This window comes from Spinacia oleracea, chromosome 5 (genome assembly GCF_020520425.1).
Source record: "Spinacia oleracea cultivar Varoflay chromosome 5, BTI_SOV_V1, whole genome shotgun sequence".
Classification (NCBI taxonomy): domain Eukaryota; kingdom Viridiplantae; phylum Streptophyta; class Magnoliopsida; order Caryophyllales; family Amaranthaceae; genus Spinacia; species Spinacia oleracea.
In genome coordinates, this window is record NC_079491.1 from 47,892,509 (window position 1) to 47,919,027 (window position 26,519).

A 26,519-nucleotide genomic window follows, 5' to 3' on the forward strand; every position below is an offset into this window, starting at 1 on the left:
TACCTTATGCAATTGTTGAAATTCGAACAAGCACGATGATAGATTATGCTGGCAGTACGATCATCGCCCCTCTCTTCAACCATATGCGTATCTACCCATCTTCACAATTAACTGCAAATAAAAGAAATAATTGAAAAACAGCCAAAAAAATCAAAATAAAAACGAAAATCAAAACGAAAATCAAAACGAAAATCAAAACGAAAATCAAAACGAAAATCAAACGAAAATAGTTCGAGGGCCAAATTCAGATATTTCTCATAGAATGCATGTAACAGGAAATTAACTATCTACCACATCACCACGTAGCAATCACATTATTCAAGTTATTGGCATTAACGCAGCATTCAAGTGCGGAACTAAGTGCTTACGTAACCTCGGGGAAGGAAGAAGGGTAATGCCAGAATAAAATCCTGTAACCTCGGGGAAGGAAGAAGGGAACTAAGGGCCTGATACTACTGATCTAAGTGATGTATTCAACACTTTGAGCATACTTGGAAATTAAAAAAATTAAAAAAAAAAAAGGTAATCCAAAAGCCTCTTGGAAATCAGCAAAATAACATCCAAACAACAGTCTGAAGGGGTGAGTAGCAGTCAGCAACAGCCTTAGGCCATTCCCCATTACTTGGAAACATAGTGGCTGTGTGCTTTTTAAAGAAATAGATCTATACTCGGAAACATAGCAATCCCCATTTACTTCGTTGGGTCGTTAAGTTTCAAAAACGAAAATCAAAACGAAAATCAAAACGAAAATCAAAAACGAAAATCAAAAACAATAATCAAAACGAAAATCAAAAACTAAAATTGAACCCTAATCTGAAAACGAAAATAAAAAACGAAAATAAAAATTGAACACACCATACCACCGGAACCACGACGCCGAGCAACCACCGGAACCACGACGCGACGGGGAGATGCTGAACCACGGAACCAAGACAGCGACGCAGGGCTGAACCACGGAACCACGGAATCAAGACAGCGACGCAGGGCTGAACCACGACGCGACGGGGAGATGAGCAACCAACGGAACCAAGACAGCGACGCAGGGCTGAGCAACTCTTGGGTTCGACGGCGACGCGAGCTGAGTTCGACGGCGACCTTGGATAAGCTTGGAGCTATAGCAGAGAAGGAACAGAGATATGATTGAGCGCGGTTTGTACGTTGCAACTAGGAAAGTAAAAATTTTAATTTGAAACGCGGACTTGTTGCAGCGGGCATTAACATGTACGCTGCAATAACTACGGTTTGTTGCTGCGGGCTTTTATTTTGTACGCTGCAACAAACGCATTTGTTGCGAACAACTAAAATGTACGCTGCGATAACCCTTTAAAGGGTTTGACCCGCGTTGACCGACTGGTTGTTGAAGCGTATTTATACTTGTACGCTGCAACAAGGGGGCTGCAACAGGGGTTTTTTCTACTAGTGTGGTGGTGAAACCGGGATTCCGGGGAATCAAGTATCGGACGCGAGGAGTCCAAGAGGTGAGGGATTGGTCGGGAAGACTACACCAATCAACCGTCTTCACAATCCAAATAAAACGATCCTCGTCGACCGTGTATGAAAGCCATTTGGAATTGTACATTACCTGGATGTTCAAGAACTCGCCACCGGGAACGGGTTGCAAGGAATTGAGATCATTCGCATAGGGTTTGCCCGGAAGAGCTCGAACAAGTAGAGTAAGCATGCCCCCAAGAATGATTTCTCCGCGATTCGAGTGGAAATTCCGCACCTCGATGATCCGGGAAATGAGCAATTGGCCAAAATCTAAGACTCCCTTGTCCTCCTTTGATGCCAACCACATTCCCCCAAGCTCCGTGCCCGACAAGGCACCGGTAGCACCCTTAGAGAAAAGGGCGTAGATGAGGAGGCAGCTCACATAACGGATGGCCAGATGATGGAAAGAAGAAGACTTGGCCGATGCGGAGAGGAACCTCCCTCTCTCTCCGGTTAGTAATCGCCACCAACTATGTTCATCGTAATCTTCCACACATTTGGTCATAGGGTTGGTGATGAGCCCTTTGTCCGAATCGATGGAGAAGATATCATTTATATCTTGGTGGGTCAAAGAGTGGTGATTGCCAAAGATTTGAAAGCTCAACTCAATCACTTCATCCCCATCCTCATCTTGAATAACATTCTTCCTAGCCGAGGCAAGGAACTTCAAGGTTACCCATGTGTATGTTGGCGCGTTGAGTTTCACAAACTCTTCCCAACCGAGCCCCGAGATCAACTTGTTAACCTCCGTTTCAACCCCCAAAGCTTGAACACTCTCCTTATGGTAGAATTCGGTGGGCTTGATGGCCCTCTTAGACAAAGCCTCGAAGTATTCCCAAGATCGTTGATCTTGAAATTCAATCCCATAGGTTTCTAGGTCCGAAGGAGCCGGAGCCTTCCTCTTAGATGAAGAGGTGTTAGGACCCTTCTTTGAACGCTTAGAGGCCATGATGAGCTTAGGCAAAGGAAAATCACAATCAAAGGAAGTAGCAAGGATCAATCCCAAGTAGCCTCAAAAGCTCCAAATGCACCAAAGTTCACAAATTAAAAATTCCTCAAAAACCCTAACTTTTGGGGGTTTTTGCAAAATCTGAAGAAAAAAAATTGGGGGTTTAGGGATTTGGATGATGAAGATTTTGTGAATTTGACGAGTTTAGAGTGAAATTGGGTGAGAAGAAATGAGTAAGAATGATGTAAGAATGTAGTATGAAGGTAGAAGAGAGGAGGTTTTTGTGTTTCAGAGAGAGAGAATGTCGAAAAGAAGAATAGAAAATGAAAGGAAGGGGCTCGCGACTTTGAAATAAGCTGAATCAGGAACTACCATCGCAGGCCTGTGCGATCGAACAGAAATTCTGTGTGATCGCACAGGATGTTGTGCGACCACACAAAAAGTCACTCGACCGCAAAAATTTCTGGCTAGCTACTGATCTCAAAACCACCCTTTGTGCGACCGTGTAACAGAACACGATCGCACAAAGGCACCCCTGTGCGATCGAACAAAAAGTTGTGCGATCGCACAGGACCTGATTCTGTAGAATTTTACAAGCTTTCCACCTAAAACAAAAATAAAGCTAACAAACAATGGTTAGTACACAAAAACAAATTAATTCTAAGAGTTAGACAACCGGGTTGCTTCCCGGGTAGCGCTCGTTTAACGTCATTAGCTTGACGAATCCCCCCCAAAAATCATGGGGGGACAAGAGAAAGTACCAATACACGGGTTGCCTCCTGGTAGCGCTCGTTTAACGTCATTAGCTTGACGAATCCCCCCAAATTCATGGGGGGTCAAATGCAACCGGCTTACGATCATCACAAGTCAAAAAGCTCCTTTTTTCCCCTTTGGGCGCAAACCACTTACCTAAGCCACCACTCATAGAGGTGGGATCAAACCAAATCCCCTTAAGCTTGTGTTTTCCCCTCTTGGGCTTCTTGACCGGAGAATCCTTACCATGGGGAGCCGAAGTTTCTGCTCTAACATCATCTAGACCCATCCCAAAGATCTCGGGAATGGTTATCACATCATCAAATGAATCACCTAACACCGAGGAGTTCACAAATACCTTCTTCTCCTTGATGTTGTTCCTAGCAAGCTTATCATCAAACTTAGAAGCACAAGAGTCATTAGAAATGTTAGCATAACGATGCTCAATGCATGCAATAGTGTCTAACTTCATGCAACTCTTCTTCTTGGAACCACATTCATCATCAATAGGAAGCTTGAAACTAGCCTTGGCATCTCCCGCCTTCAAGGTGATAAGACCACCTTGAACATCAATGAGAGCACCCGCCGTGGCCAAGAATGGCCTCCCTAAGATAATAGGGGTGTGGGCGTCCTCATCAATATCCAAGACAATGAAGTCAACAAGAAAAGTTAACTTCCCTATCACAAGGGGAACATCATCAACCCTACCCAAAGGGAACATAACCGAGTAATCGGTTAGTTGCAAAGACATAGGGGTAGGGGTGAGATCACCAAGACTAAGCTTCGCATAGATTTTGCAAGGAAAAATGCTCACGCTTGCCCCCAAATCGCAAAGAGCGTTATGAAATTTCAGCTTTTGGATGCTACAAGGAATCGAGAAACTCCCGAGATCCTTGAGCTTTGGGGGAAACAGGCTCAAGATCAAAGCACTATAATTCTCCGTGAGATGCACGGTTTCCTTGAGGCTATAAGTTCTTTTGCCACACAAAATGTCTCTCGTGAACCGAGAATAATGTGGCATTTGCTTTAGCGCCTCGGTGAAAGACAAGGACACATAAAGCTTACTAATAGTGTCTAGAAACTTGGATAATTGGTCATCCAATTTCTTTCCAAAAATCTTTTGAGGATAGGGGAGAGGAGGAGTAGGAAGAGGTAGAAGAGTAGCCTCCGTTGGCTTCACACCATCGCTCACGTCATCAATGTGAGACTTCTCTTCCCCCACATCATAGTCCGTAGACTCATTTCCCTTAGATCCTTCTCCCCTAGAGCAAGGAGCATCAACAAACATAGCACCATCATCTAAAATCTTCCCACTCCTAGTCATGACCGCATACATTTGCTTAGGAGCTTGACCTTGGGGTTGGAGACTAGTATGCACTTGTTGTTCCTTGATGGTGCTAGCAAGTTGTGCTAATTGAGTTTCAATCATTTTCAAATGAGTGTTGGATTGCTTGAATCCATCCTCAAACTCAACATTTTTCTTGTCTTGCGCCCCCACGAACGACTCCATAAGTGCCTCAAGGATAGACTTGAGAGGCGGGAGTGTTGGAGGTGCATTGCCATAACCCATAGGATTTTGAGGGTATTGATTGCCATAGGTCCTTGGCCCATTGAATCCGGGAGGAGGAAATTGAGAAACACCATATTGTCCTCCCGGGTTCGATGGATAGCACCCGCTAGAAGCACCCCTATATTGCCCATAAGGATAGTTGTAACCCCCTCCACCTTGATGGTTAGGGTTATAACTACCTTGATTGTACTGAGTTTGATTGCCAAGACCGTGAGATTGACCATAGGGTGCTTGGCCTTGATAGCCTTGCTCTCTATAGTTACCTCGGCCTTGACTATCATACCCACCTCCTTGGCCGAAGCCTTGGTAGGATCCATGCATTGGGGGGCCTCTAGGTGCTTGCCTATTAAAGTTTTAGTTCGGGGGGCCATCATATCTAGGCCTCTCATTCATAGATTTAGCATATTCCACATCAAAATCTCCTTCATAAGAAGGGCCATAATCCACATATGAAACATTATGCGCTAAAGGACACATGTTAGGGAAATGCCCATAGTCATGACAATTTTCACAAAAGGATGTATCTAATGGCATAGTGTTGTAGGAACTCACCTTGCTCTTCCCCTTATTGAGAAGAGTAGCCGATGGTGGAGGAATTGTTGATGGTGATGGGGGTTGACTTGGAGTGCTCTCAAGCTTTTCTAACCTTGAGCTAAGCTTCTCTATGATGCGCGCTTGCTCAATTGCATAGATCGACCCTTTACCATCCTCACCTTCATTTGCTCTTGCAATCATAGTTCCTTGTTCCAACATGCCATGCTTGGTAGTTTTGCACGACATCCTCTATGATCTCCTCTATTTGGTCCTCCGTCTTGTTCATTATAGGACCACCCGCCCCCGCATCAAGACTTGTTTTGGAGGTTGGGCTCAATCCCAAGTAGAAAGTCTTTAGGAGGAGCCATTTAGGAATCCCGTGATGAGGGCACTCCCTTTGATATTCCTTGAACCGATCCCAAGCCTCAAATAGAGACTCATCCCGCTTTTTCTCAAATGATTGGATCTTATGACGATACTCTGACGTCTTCCCGTGCGAATAGAACTTGCTCAAGAACTCACTTGTCACTTCATTCCAAGTCCGAAGTGAGTTTGGCTTGACCTCCTTGTCAAGCCAATCACTAGCACGCCCCAAGAGGGAGAAGCGGAATAGCGTCAACCTTATGTAGTCCGAAGTCACTCCATTGTGCTTAATGGTATCACAATAGTGCTCAAATTGTTTCAAGTGTTCATGCGGTGATTCGCTACTCTTTCCGCAAAATGGATGACTTTACACCAAATTAATCAACGCGGGCTTTATTTCAAAATTGTTTTCATTGGTAGTCGGGGCTTGAATGCCACAAGTCGCCTCAAACGCTCCCGAAATACCTAGGTTCTTAACCGGAAGAGCCATTATCTCAATGGTTGGACTTGTTGACTCTCGATCCGTGGCTTCACTCAAAGGTTCGAATCTATTGTAGCTCGACGAACGGGTCCGGATACGTCTCAAGCTTCGCAAATTCCTCTCTAACTCTAGGTCGAGAAGATAGAGAGGCCTATGACGAGTTCGACCCCTATCTTGCATACAAAACTCAAACAAACCGTGAGCAATGCAAAGGAAAAACTAAAGCAAGAATGAAATATTTTTGTATTTTCTATGGTTACACTAGACTCAACTTAACTCAAAAACAACAACCGTTCCCCGGCAACGGCACCATTTTGTAATCCCCCGTAAATTTATAAACATTATTCATATATTTTAACGTATAGTTAAAGATATGAATTTACGGATTTTAAAAATAAATATATAATTAACGTATATTTATTTTATTACATTTTGAATGTTTTAACGATTTATGAAATCAAAAGTAATTTTAGAATTGTACGTTGAAAAGAAATCGAATTACGAAAACCGATTGAATTTAGAAAACGATCCTAATCGATTTTGGATTGAAATCCTAAAACTAAATCCTAATTCTAGCCCATTTTGCAAATCCCAAACAATAAACCCAAAACAAATCCTCCCTTCTCTACTTTTATTCCACGTGAGAAAGCAAAACCCAAAACCGATAACCCCCTTTTCTATTTCACGTGAAGCAATCCTTCAGCAATTCACGTGAATTTCAAACCCTCAAGAACTCCTTCTCCCTCACGCTGCCTCCAATCTGCTGCTCAGCCGCCACCACCGCCGGACCTCCTCCCGCTGGTAACTCTCCTTCGTTCTCTCCTTCGTTCCTCTTTTTTTTATCTTTTGGATTTGTTCTTGCACGCCCCTTATTCGCTGTTGTTTGTTCGAACCAGCAGCCTCCGCGAACCTTATTGCCGCCGACACTCTGCCGCCGCCAACGCACCCCTGACCCCCGGTCGCCGCACGGTAGTCTCTCTTTCCTCCTTCCTTTTTCTTTTTCGTTCTTTTTCTGTTGGTTGCTTTCTCTCCTCCTTAATCGTGGCCCTTGTGCTCGAACAGCACCATTGTTTGCGCCAGCCACGTCTTCTCTCGCCGCAAGCCCCCGCCATGCCGCCGCCGTGCCCTGTCTGTCGGCCAGCCCTCCTCTCTCCCTCTTTACTTGGTTATTTCTTAAACCCTAAGTAAACTAATTATTTTGATTATATTTTGTTAATTTAATTTATGCTTTGATTTAATAAATTTATGACTTTTATGACTTAATTAGAATTTCAGATTTATATATTATGTTTAAATAATATATTTAATTTTCAAATTATCTAAATACATTGAAATATTAATTTTTGATTATCTAAAGTATGAATTTCAAGGTTTTAATAGTTGTAAATCATGGTAGGACGATTGTGTATTATTAAATTTATTGTTTCGATGTTCTAAGAACGTAGATTGGCCTTGGTGAAGTTTTTAAATGAGTTTATATTGCTGAAAATTTAAAGTACGATGTTTGCAAAGAGTTTTCAACGAATTTCAATCACTAATTCACTGATTATGATGCTAGGAGATCAAACATTCAAGTTTTGATATTGGGGAAAGTTCTAAATATGTTTAGGATGTATTTAGAATGCTTTATTATGGGCGAACGATTAGAAATTGATTGGGAATATTTGTTGGTTGTTTTAGGCGGAGAATTCTCTTTAGGCGACTTTTGAAAGTGTTAAAGTGGCCTATCAGTTTGTTTACACAAGGTACGTACATACCTGTGTGCTTGGAGATGTGTGTTATGATTGAAACCATGTTGAATTGTCGATGAACTTGGTTATGTTGAAATTTATATGTTTAATATTGTTGGATGAACATGTTGAACATATATTTCGTTATGAGAATTATAACATGTTAGTATGGATGATTGATGCAAACATGTTGGTTGGGAACACTAGATTATTTTATATATATTGATTCAGATCGATTGATCGTTGTTCCCTTTTAGCTTTTCACTACTTTATGAGGGCCGAGGACCTTGTTTAGTAAGTTGAAACCTTATACCCGTATAGAGGGGTTGATCATTATTAAAGGAAAGGTCGAATTAATTGGAATAAGTCTTGATTTATACCTTTTTGATCACTTACTTAATTCTAAGATAAAAACAGTTGAGAATAATTGATGATTGTATGACTTATGTGATTGTTGAGTCATAACAGAGTTTTAATTTGTAAATCATGTAAAGTGAAACTGAGTAGCAATAGCTTTAGACTGTGCACGTCTGAAGTGACGGACAATCAGGAGTTGGTGTAACACCCTAATAATTCCTTGCTTTTATAAAACCATTTTCCAACTTAAAATAAAGGAATTACTAAAGTATTACCGCCACCGTGATAACGGTTAAGGCTATTACCAGAATTACGCAACGGAATTTAATGTCAACTAACTTTCAAAAACATAAATAATAAATTATCGAGGCCTCCTACAAGTTGGAACCATAACGGCCCAAAACTAAAGTAGTAAAAGTTCAACAAAACCCAAACATAATTAAAGTATAGTTAGAAATAGTTTTAAAGTACGAAAGAATGCAACTCTCTCAATCATCCCAAGCCACATGACTTCGATCGTACTTCGATCTACCAACCTGCTATATTATTCTACTCCTCAACAATGCAAGTGCAAATGATGGATCATCATAGGGTCATTAAAGCAAAGGCCATGACCAAAAGACACAAAGCACGTAGTCAGCAAAAGCTGAGTACTTATAAGACTAGAGTGAAATAAAACTATAAACATGCATCACTCGCTAAGTACTAATCAACATGCAAAAGCCATTTAATAGATAACAAGTAAATCATGAATACAAGACTCGACTCTTGACTCACAATTTAATTAGAATAAGCTTCGAACGGGCCAGCAAAATATTCCATAAAGGAAGGGTGTTGGGAGCCCACCAAACACCATAATAAATAAAAAAATATCGGACCATACCGAGTGTCGGGCCATACCGACGGAATTCCAACGCATAAATTGAATGAAACAACGTCTTGTATCATTAGTAGGAGATCAAGCTTTCCGGCAAGTCTCCCCCCATTGTTCATACTCAAGGTATATACGTTCCAAGAGTTTTGAAGCTTGTTCTGGTTGCACTTTACGTTTATTATATTTTATTAATGGTGAACTCGAGACTCGAACACACACTTACATACATACAATTAATAAACGACAACCAAAATAATCTCATTTTAATCCTTTAGGACTTGTGATCAATCAATCAAGACGTAGTGAAATTACTACCAAGTTCCTTCTCACAAAAGGTGAGATTCCACATCATGCCTATTAACATGAGGGTTGTGCCCTTGCACCACAAATCCTAATTCATTTCATATAAAATATTCCCAACTGAACCCTACAAGTGTTGTGGCTTACGTGAGATAACCCTTCACATGTGGTAAAATAAATAGTACGACGTGGTACGAATAATTGGCTCAAAAGTATGCTAGACATCCCGTACCATAGCATAACAATAAATAATTCATCCCTTGCATGTGAAACAAACCATACATGCATAAATATTGAACAACATGATTGACAATGAAATCCATACTCATAATAATCCCAACATGCTTGTTCAAACAATAATTCAATAATTCCAATATAATAATCCACATGATCGTTCACCAATACAAACATGAATCCACATAATATAATTCACATCAACAACAATCATGTAATGCCTTTGACAAATGGTGTGGTCGCCCTAGACTTGTACGTACCTTGAATACCTAAGCGTAGGGGCCACTTTGCAAAACGAGCACTTACTTAGAAATCACCTCCTATCATCAAAATAATGAAACTTTAATTATTTCCATGTTCATTAAATTTCCAGCAACTTTATAAAATATTAAACCTTGTTTAAACTTTAGAATTCAATCGTTCTTTAATAAAATAATCGTCTCAATTTGTAAAACTAATCCCTAGTGTGAAATTAAAACATACTTTTTCCGCCCTTAAAATCAATAAAAACCAACACTTTAAGCCTTTATATAAATCTGAAAATATAATTGATTATCATAATTAAATTCATCACCTAATTATGCTAATCAATTGACCCATTAAGTCTAGGTTAAAACCATAACTTGAATTTCTCAATAAAACCAATTTAACATCATAAAAATCAAACCTTTATTGAATAAACTGTTAGGTTATGATACATATGATATTACATAAATCATGCGGAAACAACCATTAACCCAGGAATACATATTATTTACACATAATCATATAGCATAATTTAGATGCATACTCTTTGTTGCGTGCCCTCCCTAGCTGCGCCCGAACCGAGCAAGAACAAGTCTTTAGGACTCCAAGTGTCGTCCCTCCGTAGATAGTCCACAGCACGTCCGGATCCGCCTTAAGATTGACCAACTAGAATCGCCCTTAAGGTACTAGAATTTTCGGCACTTTTGAGCAAGATGTGTGACTGAATTTTTCTCTCAAAAACTCACTTTGAATACTTTAAAACTCGTTATAAATTGTGAACCCAGGCCACATATTTATAGGGGTATGGAAAGAGAATTGGAATCCTATTAGGATACGAATTAATTAAACTTAGAATCCTACAAGAACTCTAATTAATTAATTTATCAAATAGAATTAGGAATTTAATCATTAACCGAACTCTGCACGTTTTAGGAATCGTGCATGAACACAAACTCACACACACACACACGGCAGCCACGATGGGCCGCCCATGCGCGTGCGTGCGAGCAGCAGCCCACGCAGCGAGGCCCACGCAGCCGCGGCCTTGGCGCGCGCTGGGCCTGCCTTGCGGTAGGCCTGGGCGCTGCCTTGGCTGGGCTTGTGGCGCGCGTTTGGCTTGCTGGGCGATGGCCTGGCTTCGAGCTGGGCCCTCGTCCGGCAGGCCTCGTCCGATGCTTATTCGTACGATACGCTTCCGATTAAATTTCCGATTCCGGAATTCATTTCCGACACGAACAATATTTAACATTTCCGATTCCGGAATTAATTTTCGTTTCGAACAAATATTTAATATTTCCGTTTCCGGAATTATTTTCCGATTCCGATAATATTTCCGATTCTGACAATATTTCCATTTCCGGCAATATTTCCGATTCCGGCAATATTTCCATTTCCGATAATATTTTCCGATACGTACCATGTTTCCGTTTCCGGCAACATCTACGACTTGGATAATATTTATATTTCCGATACGATCCATATTTCCGTTTCCGGCAATATCATCGTTTCCGGAGTATTCATTTCTTGCCTGTGACGATCTCAGCTCCCACTGAAACCAAGATCCGTCGATTCCGAATATTCATAGATGGAGTATTTAATGCCATTAAATACTTGATCCGTTTACGTACTATTTGTGTGACCCTACGGGTTCAGTCAAGAGTAAGCTGTGGATTAATATCATTAATTCCACTTGAACTGAAGCGGCCTCTAGCTAGGCATTCAGCTCACTTGATCTCACTGAATTATTAACTTGTTAATCAATACTGAACCGCATTTATTAGACTTATCATAGAATGCATACTTGGACCAAGGGCATTATTTCCTTCAGTCTCCCACTTGTCCTTAGGGACAAGTGTGCATTTCCTAATTCCTTTGTCGCTCGATGCTTGCTCTTGAACATAAGGTAAGAGTTGTCATCCTTATTATGTCCAGAGGTGTTCCTCGGTTTCAGAGTTCAACTGATCAAATAAACAGATAATCATAGCCTATGATTCATCCGAGCACGGCCATGCATTTCACAGTTTCTAGCTCTCCGAGTGGCCTTGTACAACTTTTAAGCATCTCATCCCGATTTATGGGAGGACAATCCCAATCTTGCGATCTTGAGATTAGACTTCGTTTGATAGGTGATTACCTGAGCGTTGCCTTTATAGCCTCCTTTTACGGTGCGACGGTTGGTCAACGTCAAAGCAACTAGTTCTCAAACAAGTAATCTCAAATCACTCAGGTATTGAGGATTTAGTGTCTAATAATTTAATGAAATTTACTTATGACAGATTTTCATCTCTTACAGTAAAGTTTCATAGGTCTTGTCCGATACTAATCTTCCCAAAGTAAGTATCTATGCAAATGATTATGACATTGCCATGTCCACATAGTTCAAGAAACAGAACTACTAGTCATCTTGCATTCTAATCGTCTAACGTTTTCTATGCGTCCAATTTTATAGAAAACTCCGATTAGGGACCATTTTCAACCTTTGACATTCAAGTTCACTTGATAGACATTTCTTAGTCACAGGACTGGTCCTGGCAGTCTATCTTGAATATATCGTCAAATTGAAGGGACTCATCATTTAATAAACCACAAATTAAATGGAAAAATGAATTCTTTTCATTTATTGTGAATGGTTAACCAATAATGTTTTACAAAGATTTAAACTCTAAAACTTTAAAACATTAAATAGAGACATCAAAGCCATTCTCCAATATGCTTGATTCCCATAGCTGCAGTGTGCGAGTTGTGCTTCGCTTGCGGCAGAGGTTTAGTTAATGGATCTGATATGTTGTCATCAGTTCCAATCTTGCTTATCTCGACTTCTTTTCTTTCAACGAACTCTCGTAGAAGGTGAAATCTACGAAGTACATGCTTGACTCTTTGGTGGTGTCTAGGCTCTTTTGCCTGTGCAATAGCTCCGTTATTGTCACAATACAGGGCTATTGGTCCTTTAATGGAGGGGACTACACCAAGTTCACCTATGAACTTCCTTAGCCATATAGCTTCCTTTGCTGCTTCATGTGCAGCAATGTACTCCGCTTCAGTTGTAGAATCCGCAATGGTGCTTTGCTTAGCACTTTTCCAGCTTACTGCTCCTCCGTTGAGGCAGAAGACAAACCCAGACTGTGATCTGAAATCATCTTTGTCGGTTTGGAAACTTGCGTCCGTATAGCCTTTAACAATTAATTCATCATCTCCACCATAGACCAGGAAGTCATCTTTGTGCCTTTTTAGGTACTTCAGAATGTTCTTGGCAGCAGTCCAATGCGCCTCTCCTGGGTCTGACTGGTATCTGCTCGTAGCACTGAGTGCGTACGCAACATCCGGGCGTGTACATATCATAGCATACATTATTGAACCAATCAATGATGCATATGGAATCCCATTCATTCGTCTACGCTCATCAAGTGTTTTTGGGCACTGAGTCTTGCTTAGAGTCATTCCATGAGACATGGGTAGGTAGCCTCGCTTGGAGTCCGCCATCTTGAACCTATCAAGTACTTTATTGATATAAGTGCTTTGACTAAGTCCAATCATCCTTTTAGATCTATCTCTGTAAATCTTGATGCCCAATATGTACTGTGCTTCTCCTAGATCCTTCATCGAAAAACATTTCCCAAGCCAAATCTTGACAGAGTTCAACATAGGAATGTCATTTCCGATAAGTAATATGTCGTCGACATATAATACTAGGAAAGCAATTTTGCTCCCACTGACCTTCTTGTATACACAAGATTCGTCTGCGTTCTTGATGAAACCAAAGTCACTGACTGCTTCATCGAAACGTATATTCCAGCTCCTGGATGCCTGCTTCAATCCGTAGATTGACTTATTTAGCTTGCATACCTTTTTAGCATTCTTTGGATCCTCAAAACCTTCAGGCTGTGTCATAAACACAGTTTCTGTTAAAACGCCGTTTAAGAAAGCAGTTTTGACATCCATCTGCCATATTTCGTAATCGTAATATGCAGCGATTGCTAACATTATCCGAATAGACTTTAGCATTGCAACTGGTGAAAAAGTTTCATCGTAATCCACACCGTGGACTTGCCTGTAACCTTTTGCAACCAATCTAGCTTTGAAAACTTCAAGTTTCCCATCCTTTTCCTTTTTCAGTTTGAAAACCCATTTGCTTCCAATGGCTTGATAGCCATCTGGCAAATCGACCAAATCCCATACTTGGTTTTCAGACATGGAGTCCAATTCAGATTGCATGGCTTCTTGCCATTGCTTGGAGCTAGGGCTCGTCATAGCTTGTTTGTAAGTCGCAGGTTCATCACTTTCAAGTAATAGAACGTCATAGCTCTCGTTCGTCAAAATACCTAAGTACCTTTCCGGTTGAGATCTATATCTTTGCGATCTACGCGGGGTAACATTTCTAGATTGACCATGATTCTCACCAGATTCTTCTAAAGATCTCTGAGTTTCATCCTGAATGTCATCTTGAGCATTCTCTAGAGTTTGTTGTTCGACTCGAATTTCTTCGAGGTCTACTTTTCTCCCACTTGTCATTTTGGAAATGTGATCTTTCTCCAAAAAGACACCATCTCGAGCAACAAACACCTTGTTCTCAGATGTATTGTAGAAGTAATACCCCTTTGTTTCCTTTGGATAGCCCACAAGGATACATTTGTCAGATTTTGGATGAAGTTTGTCTGAAATTAATCGTTTGACGTATACTTCACATCCCCAAATCTTAAGAAAAGACACATTTGGAGGCTTTCCAAACCATAATTCGTATGGAGTCTTTTCGACAGCTTTAGACGGAGCTCTATTTATAGTGAGTGCAGCTGTATTTAGTGCATGTCCCCAAAATTCTAATGGAAGTTCGGCCTGACCCATCATTGACCTGACCATGTCTAGCAAGGTTCTGTTCCTCCGTTCCGACACACCGTTCCATTGTGGTGTTCCAGGAGGAGTCAATTCTGATATAATTCCACATTCTTTCAGATGGTCATCAAATTCATAGCTCAGATATTCACCGCCTCTATCAGACCGCAGTGCCTTAATCTTCTTGCCTAATTGATTCTCTACTTCACTCTGAAATTCCTTGAATTTGTCAAAGGATTCAGACTTATGCTTCATTAGGTAGACATAACCATACCTACTGAAGTCATCAGTGAAAGTGATAAAGTAGCTGAAACCACCTCTAGCATTTGTACTCATTGGTCCACATACATCTGTATGGATTAAACCCAATAGTTCATTTGCTCTTTCTCCAACTTTAGAGAAAGGTTGCTTTGTCATTTTGCCAAGTAAACATGATTCGCATTTACCATAATCCTCTAAGTCAAATGGTTCTAGAATTCCTTCCTTTTGAAGTCTTTCTAAGCGTTTCAAGTTTATATGGCCTAATCGACAATGCCACAGATAGGTGAGATCTGAATCATCCTTTTTGGCCTTTTTGGTATTTATGTTATATACTTGTTTGTCGTGATCTAATAAATAAAGTCCATTGACTAATCTAGTAGATCCATAAAACATCTCTTTAAAATAAAACGAACAACTATTGTCTTTTATTAAAAAGGAAAATCCCTTAGCATCTAAGCAAGAAACTGAAATGATGTTTTTAGTAAGACTTGGAACATGGAAACATTCTTCCAGTTCCAAAACTAGCCCGGAGGGCAACGACAAATAGTAAGTTCCTACAGCTAATGCAGCAATCCGTGCTCCATTTCCCACTCGTAGGTCGACTTCACCCTTGCTTAACTTTCTACTTCTTCTTAGTCCCTGTGGATTGGAACATAAGTGTGAGCCACAACCTGTATCTAATACCCAAGAAGTTGAATTAGCAAGTATACAGTCTATAACGAAAATACCTGAAGATGGAACGACTGTTCCGTTCTTCTGATCTTCCTTTAGCTTTGGACATTCTCTTTTGTAATGGCCTATTCCATCACAATAAAGACAGCTTGATGTGGACTTGTCCTGCTTTGATTTAGCATTGCCCTTGGACCTTCCACCTTTCTTGAACGGTCTCTTTCTAGCCTTGAGTAAATCTTTGGCTTCACAGTCCAGTATTATTTCAGCCTTTCTGACAAGGTGAACAAATTCTGCAACTGTTTCTTCTCTTGGTTCACTTAGGTATAGTTGCTTGAAGCGACCAAACCCACTGTGTAGTGAATTGAGCAAGACAGAGACTGCCATCCTTTCGCTTATTGGTGTTCCTAGCAGACTTAGGCGATCAAAGTATGAACGCATAAGATCCACATGGAACCTCAGTGGGACGCCTACCCTCTGTTTAGTGCGAAGGAGCTGAACATGTGTTTCTTGGACCTCCATCCTATAACACCTGTTGGGAGAACTAACCTTTAGACCAGACATTGATTCAATCAACTCATGGACGTTCAGGTCCCTGTCCTCCGTACTTCCACGACAGATATCCCTCAGATTTTTGATGAGCGTAAAAGGTTCATAGGCTACAAACCTTTTAGCCCAATCATCAGGGATATTGTTCAGCATGAGACTCATAACCTTTTTGAGATCCGCATCCCAGGCGTAAAATCTCTCAGGCGTCATGTCTCTGGCATAGTAGCTTGGCATGGGATGTGACAGTACATACTCAAGTCCATTGAGTTTGACTATTTCAACTAGCTTAGCTTCCCATTCAAGAAAATTTGTCAGGTTCAGCTTGACCATAAGCTCAGAACCCATGATGATGTTTTGATTGTTGTTTGCCATATTAAAACTACAATTGAAAAGAATAAACAAATAAATAACCATTCACAGTTTCTCTTAATAAACTTAAATTCTAGCATACATGCATAATTCAATGTTTATTAAGCATTTTATTCAAGTTATGTGTTCCGGCAGGTGTGAATAAAATGATTCCAAGATCCCAAAATCATTGAAGAACTAAGCACAGTTTGTCGACTTAATCCTAGAACATCTTAGGTAAGCAAAAGCCTTTTTCTAATAGTCTAGAAACTATTCTTGGTTGATAGGTACGTCTAAGAACTTATTAGGTAAACCTATCGATTTTGCCACGACATAAAAGGACTCCTTACTTATATCGTTGAGTTTCACCAAAACTAACATGTACTCACAATTGTTTGTGTACCTTGCCCCTTTAGGACCAATAAGTAACACCTCGCTGAGCGAAAACTATTACTAGATTGATGTAAAGGATATCCAAGCAAGTGTATATTTTGGCATGGCACCTTTTAACTCAATTTTTAAGTTTGGAACTTAAGGCTCTTACTATGTTGGTTAGATTTTAAGTGAACTAAAATCCTTAATCATGCAACATAATCAAGCTTTTGATCTCATGCATCTTAAGACATATTTAAAAGCAATAAATAACTTAAAACATGCATAAGATAAATGTGATCTAGTATGGCCCGACTTCATCTTGAAGCTTTGACTTCAAAGTCCGTCTTGAAAATCTCCGTGGGAGGCACCATTTTCTTCAAATAGGATAAGCTATAACTAATTACAACTATTTGATGGTTCGCAGACCATATTTGAATTGAAAAATAACTTTGGTACTTTAGACCAATTACATTCAAATTAATGGTACGCAGACCATATTTTCTATCCTATTTGGGCCATACTAGTCACTTCATAACCTGCAAAACAGTACATATACAACATATATACCATTCACCCATTCATTATCATGAATGGCCCACATAGCTGGTTAGTAAAACACATTATGCATCACGTAAACATTTGCAGCAATTAATCAAGGGCACCAATAATCTACCAATTATTCAGTCCTTATTAATTCTAATCAAGTTGTTTTAACCTTAAGGATTTGTAGACCTAATCAAGAGTTTATGACTAAAAAGCGCCCCCACTTAAACCAATAAATTCATATGCTTTACTAATTTTAAACATAAAAATGTATTTCTAGTCTAACCGGAAACATACAAATTTAATTAAAATTTAAAGCTCATATAAATTTATAATTGAATCCAAAAAGTTTAATTTAATTTCAGTCGTTATTTAAACTAATTCATGATTTTAATTTTAGTAAAATAATTAGAATAAATAAAATTTATTATAATTACAATATTCAAAATTAAAATCCAAGAAAATAATTTAAATTATTAATTTTAAAATTAATTAAAATTACGTGAACTGAAATTTTCAAATTAAACATTCAAAACGATCTAATCGTAACGCAAACACCCTACGCATTGCACGCCCATGGGCCGCACGCACACAGCCATTGCTGGCCATGTGCGCGCAGCCCATGCGCTCGTCACATAGCTGATGCATCTCCCATCGCAAGCCATCGCACGTTGTGGTGCTCGCTGCGCGCGCCAGCGCTCATCGCACGCGAGCCATCGCTCGCAGTGCGCGCTCGCCAGCGCTCGCTGCGCACGCTCCATAGCTCGCTGTGCGCGCGAGCCATTGCTCGCTGTGCGCGCGAGCCATCGCTCGTTGTGCGCGCGAGCCATCGCTCGCTGTGCGCGCGACATCGCTCGCTGTGCGCGCGAGCAACGCTGGGCGCAGCGCTCGTGGCACGCGAGCTTGCGCTCGCTGCGCGCGAGGCTGCGCGCTCTTGCGCGAGGCAGTGCGCGTTGTGGCGCAGCTCGCTTGCTGCCCACACGCGACTGCCTTGGCTTGCTTTTCGCCCATGCCCATTTGTTCATAGCTTGTGGCCCACGACACAAGGCAGGGCTGCTGCCTTGTGCTCGTGCACCATGCCTTGCTCATTGCATTGGTGCCGCACGGGCGACGAGCTCCCTTGCTCGTCGTCGTATGCCCGCACTATACAACACCCCTTAAGGGTAACACGAAGCGTCCATTGCTTTGTGCGTGCAAGTTATATGAACGAATCGCATAAAAATTTAAAATTTATATTTAAAATTAATGACAAATTAATAAATAATATTAATTTCATAATTTTAGGGCGAAATATCGAAAATTTATTATTCAATTGATTTCCGATTGTTATGGATTCAAGTCTAGGTCATAAAAATTTAAAATTTATCATAAATTTACAATTTTTATGGTGGTTTTTAATCATAGGTTTCTAATTAAATTATAATTAATTATGAAAATCAAATTAATTCTAAATTATTCTAATTTTCAACAAATTAATCATAATTACAAATTAGATTGCATAATTAACAAGACTAGGCATTCAAACTTGTTAAACATATGCAGTAGGTCAATCAAAAATTCAAGATTTATCAACAAGAATCGCAAATATTTAATTTAACATCTTAAATTTACGAAATTTTGCATTCGAAAAACTAAAACCTTCGAAAAGTCATAGCTTAGGTTTTCATGTTAGTTTTATTATGATTTTTCGTATCATTTTTATGTTTTCTTTCCATCTTGTGCATCATAGGTGAATCTTGTAGAAAATGGTGGAAAACCAAGTAGATTGGAGCAAAAACAGAGCTGTGCGACCGAACATGGTCTTGTACTCCCAAACAGTGAAGAAAAGGTGGACTCAAGGAAGAAGCACCTCTGTGCGATCGAACGACTTTTCTTGTTCGATCGCACAAAGGAGCCCTTGTGCGGTCGTGTTCTGTTCAACGACCGCACAAAATGGAATTTCTAGACAGAATGTCCCCAGTTTTGGCATTCGATCACACATCATATCACTCGCCCGCACAAGGATTTGTGTGCACACACAGAGTTGTGTTAGGTTATGATACATATGACATTACATAGATCATGCGGAAACAACCATTAACCCAGGACAACATATTATTTACACATAATCATATAGCATAATTTAGATGCATACTCTTTGTTGCGTGCCCTCCCTAGCTGCGCCCGAACCGAACAAGAACAAGTCTTTAGGACTCCAAGTGTCGTCCCTCCGTAGATAGTCCACAGCACGTCCGGATCCGCCTTAAGATTGACCAACTAGAATCGCCCTTAAGGTACTAGAAAATTTCGGCACTTTTATGAGCAAGATGTGTGTTTTAATTTTCTCTCAAAAAACTCACTTTTGAATACTTTGAAACTTGTTATAAATTGTGAGCCCTAGCCTCATATTTATAGGGGTATGGAAAGGGAATCGAAATCCTATTCAGATACAAATTAATTAAACCTAGAATCCTACAAGAACTCTAATTTAATTAATTTATCAAATAGAATTAGGAATTTAATCATTAACCGAACTCTGCATGTTTTAGGAAACGTGCACGAACACAAACACTTGCACACACACGCACGGCAGCCACGATGGGCCCCCATGCGTGCGCGCGAGCAGCAGCCTACGCAGCGCACGCGCGCGCTGCGCGTGCTGTGCGCGCTGTGCGCGCTGCGCAGCCTGCTAGGCCTGGCCTTGCGCTGGGCCTGGCGTGGCTGTTTGTGCGGCGCGCTTGGCTTGCTGGGCGATGGCCTGGCTTCGTGCTGGGCCTCGTCCGGCAGGCCTCGTCCGATGCTTATTCGTACGATGCGCTTCCGATTAAATTTTCCGATTCCGGAATTCATTTCCGATACGAACAATATTTAATATTTCCGATTCCGGAATTAATTTCCGTTTCGAACAAATATTTAATATTTCCGTTTCCGGAATTATTTTCCGATTCCGGTAATATTTCCGATTCTGACAATATTTCCGTTTCCGGCAATATTTCCGATTCTGGCAATATTTCCATTTCCGATAATATTTTCCGATACGTACCATGTTTCCGTTTCTGGCAACATCTACGACTTGGATAATATTTATATTTCCGATACGATCCATATTTCCGTTTCCGGCAATATCATCGTTTCCGGAGTATTCATTTCTTGCCTGTGACGATCTTAGCTCCCACTGAAACCAAGATCCGTCGGTTCCGAATATTCATAGATGGAGTATTTAATGCCATTAAATACTTGATCCGTTTACGTACTATTTGTGTGACCCTACGGGTTCAGTCAAGAGTAAGCTGTGGATTAATATCATTAATTCCACTTGAACTGAAGCGGCCTCTAGCTAGGCATTCAGTTCAACCGAACCCAGAATTCTCAAATTCGAAGCCTAACTATGACTTTTCGAAGATTTTAGTTTTTCGAATGCAAAATTTCGTAAATTTAAGATGTTAAATTAAATATTTGCGATTCTTGTTGATAAATCTTGAATTTTTTATTGACCTACTGCATATGTTTAACAAGTTTGAATGCCTAGTCTTGTTAATTATGCAATCTAATTTGTAATTATGATTAATTTGTTGAAAATTAGAATAATTTAGAATTAATTTGATTTTCATAATTAATTGTAATTTAATTAGAAACCTATGATTAAAAACCACCATAAAAATTGTAAATTTATGATAAATTTTAAATTTTTATGACCTAGACTTGAATCCATAACAATCGGAAATCAATTGGATAATAAATTTTCGATTTTTTCGCCCTAAAATTATGAAATTAATATTATTTATTAATTTGTCATTAATTTTAAATATAAATTTTAAATTTTATGCGATTCGTTCATAAAACTTGCACGCACGAAGCAATGGACGCTTCGTGTTACCCTTAAGGGGTGTTGTATAATGCGGGCATGCGACGACGAGCAAGGGAGCTCGTCGCCCGTGCGGCACGAATGCAATGAGCAAGGGCGTAGTGCACGAGCGCAAGGCAGCAACCCTGCCTTGTGTCGTGTGCCACGAGCAATGGACGAATGGGCATGGGCGAAGGGCGAGCCAAGGCAGTCGCGTGTGGGCAGCAAGCGAGCTGCGCCACAACGCGCGCTGCCTCGCACAAGAGCGCGCAGCGAGCGCAAGCTCGCGTGCCACGAGCGCTGCGCCCAGCATTGCTCGCGCGCACAGCGAGCGATGTCGCCCGCCCAGCGAGCGATGTCGCGCGCCCAGCGAGCGATGGCTCGCGCGCCCAGCGAGCGATGTCTTGCGCCCAGCGAGCGATGTCGCGCGCGCACTGCGAGCGATAGCTCGCGTGCGATGAGCGCTGGCGCGCGCAGCGAGCACCAATGCGTGCGGAGGCTTGCGATGGGGATGCAGCAGCTATGCGACGAGCGCATGGGCTGCGCGCACATGGCCAGCAATGGCTGTGTGCGTGCGGCCCATGGGCGTGCAACGCGTAGGGTGTTTGCGTTACGATTAAAGATCGTTTTGAATGTTTAATTTGAAAATTTCAGTTCACGTAATTTTAATTAATTTTAAAATTAATAATTTAAATTATTTTCTTGGATTTTAATTTTGAATATTATAATTATAATAAATGTTATTTATTCTAATTATTTTACTAAAATTAAAATCATGAATTAATTTAAATACGACTGAAATTAAATTAAACTTTTGGATTCAATTATAAATTGATATGAGCTTTAAATTTTAATTAAATTTGTATGTTTCCGGTTGGACTAGAAATACATTTTTATGTTTAAAATTAGTAAAGCATATAAATTTATTGGTTTAAGTGGGAGCGCTTTTTAGTCATAAACTCTTGATTAGGTCTACAAATCCTTAAGGTTAAAACAACTTGATTAGAATTAATAAGGACTGAATAATTGGTAGATTATTGGTGCCCTTGATTAATTGCTGCAAATGTTTACGTGATGCATAATGTGTTTTACTAACCAGCTATGTGGGCCATTCATGATAATGAATGGGTGAATGGTATATATTGTATATGTACTGTTTTGCAGGTTATGAAGTGACTAGTATGGCCCAAATAGGATAGAAAATATGGTATGCGTACCATTAATTTGAATGTAATTGGTCTAAAGTACCAAAGTTATTTTTCAATTCAAATATGGTCTGCGAACCATCAAATAGTTGTAATTAGTTATAGCTTATCCTATTTGAAGAAAATGGTGCCTCCCACGGAGATTTTCAAGACGGACTTTGAAGTCAAAGCTTCAAGATGAAGTCGGGCCATACTAGATCACATTTAATCTTATGCATATTTTAAGTTATTTATTGCTTTTAAATATGTCTTAAAATGCATGAGATCAAAAGCTTGATTATGTTGCATGATTAAGGATTTTAGTTCACTTAAAATCTAACCAACATAGTAAGAGCCTTAAGTTCCAAACTTAAAAATTGAGTTAAAAGGTGCCATGCCAAAATATACACTTGCTTGGATATCCTTTACATCAATCTAGTAATAGTTTTCGCTCAGCGAGGTGTTACTTATTGGTCCTAAAGGGGCAAGGTACACAAATAATTGTGAGTACATGTTAGTTTTGGTGAAACTCAACGATATAAGTAAGGAGTCCTTTTATGTCGTGGCAAAATCGATAGGTTTACCTAATAAGTTCTTAGACGTACCTATCAACCAAGAATAGTTTCTAGACTATTAGCAAAAGGCTTTTGCTTACCTAAGATGTTCTAGGATTAAGTCGACACACTGTGCTTAGTTCTTCAATGATTTTAGGATCTTGGAATCATTTTATTCACACCTGCCGGAACACATAACTTGAATAAAATGCTTAATAAACATTGAATTATGCATGTATGCTAGAATTTAAGTTTATTAAGAGAAACTGTGAATGGTTATTTATATGTTTATTCTTTTCAATTGTAGTTTTTAATATGGCAAACAACAATTCATTCAACATTCGATCAATTCTCGAAAAGGAGAAGTTGAACGGGAAAAACTTCCTTGACTGGCAAAGGAACTTGCAAATAGTTCTTATGCAGGAAGAAAAGGAGTATGTCCTGGATGAGGCGATGCCCGAAGCTGCAGGCGACGGGGTCACTCAGGCAGCCCTCAATCGTTGGATTGATGCCAACAAGGATGTGAAATGTCTAATGCTCGCCACCATGAGTGCGGATCTGCAGAAAACGTTCATCAACTCAGATGCTTTCACAATCATCAGTGAGTTGAAGAACATGTTCCAAGATCTGGCTCGAGTCGAAAGATTCGAGACTCATAGGCAAATTCTTGAGACCAAGCTTAAGAAAGGCGAGCCCGTAAGTCCACATGTTCTCAAAATGATTGGACTCATTGAGAATATGAGTCGGCTGGATCAGCAATTTTCTCAGGAAATGGCTATAGACACCATCCTACATTCTCTTCATAGCGGGTATGATCAGTTCAAACTGAACTACAGTATGAATAGTCTGGACAAAACGCTCACTGAGCTTCACGGTATGCTGAAGACCGCTGAAAAGACGCTCAAAAGTGATAAGCAGGATGTGCTTATGGTGCGTGGGGGCAAGTTCAAGAAATCTGGAAAGAAGAGGAATGCTAAGAAAGGTGGCAACAAGGCCAGCCCAACTAAGCAAACTGGCGCCAAATCTGCAAAGAGGAAGGTCAGTCAACCCACTTCTGAATCCGAATGCTTCTACTGCAAGAAGAAGGGGCATTGGAAGAGAGATTGCTTGAAGCTAAAGGAAGATCAGAAGAACGGAACAGTCGTTCCATCTTCAGGTATTTTCGTTATAGACTGTATACTTGCTAATTCAACTTCTTGGGTATTAGATACAGGTTGTGGCTCACACTTATGTTCCAATCCACAGGGACTAAGAAGAAGTAGAAAGTTAAGCAAGGGTGAAGTCGACCTACGAGTGGGAAATGGAGCACGGATTGCTGCATTAGCTGTAGGAACTTACTATTTGTCGTTGCCCTCCGGGCTAGTTTTGGAACTGGAAGAATATTTCCATGTTCCAAGTCTTACTAAAAACATCATTTCAGTTTCTTGCTTAGATGCTAAGGGATTTTCCTTTTTAATAAAAGACAATAGTTGTTCGTTTTATTTTAAAGAGATGTTTTATGGATCTGCTAGATTAGTCAATGGACTTTATTTATTAGATCACGACAAACAAGTATATAACATAAATACCAAAAAGGCCAAAAAGGATGATTCAGATCTCACCTATCTGTGGCATTGTCGATTAGGCCATATAAACTTGAAACGCTTAGAAAGACTTCAAAGGGAAGGAATTCTAGAACCATTTGACTTAGAGGATTATGGTAAATGCGAATCATGTTTACTTGGCAAAATGACAAAGCAACCTTTCTCTAAAGTTGGAGAAAGAGCAAATGAACTATTGGGTTTAATCCATACAGATGTATGTGGACCAATGAGTACAAATGCTAGAGGTGGTTTCAGCTACTTTATCACTTTCACTGATGACTTCAGTAGGTATGGTTATGTCTACCTAATGAAGCATAAGTCTGAATCCTTTGACAAATTCAAGGAACTTCAAAGTGAAGTAGAGAATCAATTAGGCAAGAAGATTAAGGCACTGCGGTCTGATAGAGGCGGTGAATATCTGAGCTATGAATTTGATGACCATCTGAAAGAATGTGGAATTCTATCAGAATTGACTCCTCCTGGAACACCACAATGGAACGGTGTGTCAGAACGGAGGAACAGAACCTTGCTAGACATGGTCAGGTCAATGATGGGTCAGGCCGAACTTCCATTAGAATTTTGGGGACATGCACTAAATACAGCTGCACTCACTATAAATAGAGCTCCGTCTAAAGCTGTCGAAAAGACTCCATACGAATTATGGTTTGGAAAGCCTCCAAATGTGTCTTTTATTAAGATTTGGGGATGTGAAGTATATGTCAAACGATTAATTTCAGACAAACTTCATCCAAAATCTGACAAATGTATCCTTGTGGGCTATCCAAAGGAAACAAAGGGGTATTACTTCTACAATACATCTGAGAACAAAGTGTTTGTTGCTCGAGATGGTGTCTTTTTGGAGAAGGATCACATTTCCAAAATGACAAGTGGGAGAAAAGTAGACCTCCAAGAAATTCGAGTCGAACAACAAACTCTAGAGAATGCTCAAGATGACATTCAGGATGAAACTCAGAGATCTTTAGAAGAATCTGGTGAGAATCATGGTCAATCTAGAAATGTTACCCCGCGTAGATCGCAAAGATATAGATCTCAACCGGAAAGGTACTTAGGTATTTTGACGAACGAGAGCTATGACGTTCTATTACTTGAAAGTGATGAACCTGCGACTTACAAGCAAGCTATGACGAGCCCTAGCTCTAAGCAGTGGCAAGAAGCCATGCAATCTGAATTAGACTCCATGTCTGAAAACCAAGTATGGGATTTGGTCGATTTGCCAGATGGCTACCAAGCCATTGGAAGCAAATGGGTTTTCAAACTGAAAAAGGACAAGGATGGGAAACTTGAAGTTTTCAAAGCTAGATTGGTCGCAAAAGGTTACAGGCAAGTCCACGGTGTGGATTACGATGAAACCTTTTCACCAGTTGCAATGCTAAAGTCTATTCGAATAATGTTAGCAATCGCTGCATATTACGATTACGAAATATGGCAGATGGATGTCAAAACTGCTTTCTTAAACGGCGTTTTAACAGAAACTGTGTTTATGACACAGCCTGAAGGTTTTGAGGATCCAAAGAATGCTAAAAAGGTATGCAAGCTAAAGAAGTCAATCTACGGATTGAAGCAGGCATCCAGGAGCTGGAATATACGTTTTGATGAAGCAGTCAGTGACTTTGGTTTCATCAAGAACGCAGACGAATCTTGTGTATACAAGAAGGTCAGTGGGAGCAAAATTGCTTTCCTAGTATTATATGTCGACGACATATTGCTTATCGGAAATGACATTCCTATGTTGAACTCTGTCAAGATTTGGCTTGGGAAATGTTTTTCGATGAAGGATCTAGGAGAAGCACAGTACATATTGGGCATCAAGATTTACAGAGATAGATCTAAAAAGATGATTGGACTTAGTCAAAGCACTTATATCAATAAGGTGCTTGATAGGTTCAAGATGGCGGACTCC

General features: G+C 40.2%; 1 protein-coding gene and 1 non-coding gene across 2 annotated transcripts; one reads left to right on the forward strand and one right to left on the reverse strand.

Moving 5' to 3' along the window:
* Positions 1 to 3,266: 3,266 nt before the first annotated feature.
* On the reverse strand, positions 3,267 to 5,084 carry LOC130461497 (uncharacterized). The gene has a single exon (XM_056829619.1). The coding sequence runs from the start codon at positions 5,082 to 5,084 to the stop codon at positions 3,267 to 3,269; it is 1,818 nt and encodes a 605-aa protein (XP_056685597.1).
* A 587-nt stretch (positions 5,085 to 5,671) lies between these two features.
* LOC130462247 (small nucleolar RNA R71) lies at positions 5,672 to 5,777 on the forward strand. Its single transcript, XR_008922351.1, has one exon. It is a non-coding gene; the product is annotated as a small nucleolar RNA R71 (small nucleolar RNA).
* The last annotated feature ends 20,742 nt before the right edge of the window (positions 5,778 to 26,519 follow it).

Excerpts from the sequence above, each read along its gene's own strand:
- LOC130461497 (XM_056829619.1), bottom strand. The coding sequence starts at position 5,084 with ATGCATGGATCCTACCAAGGCTTCGGCCAAGGAGGTGGGTATGATAGT.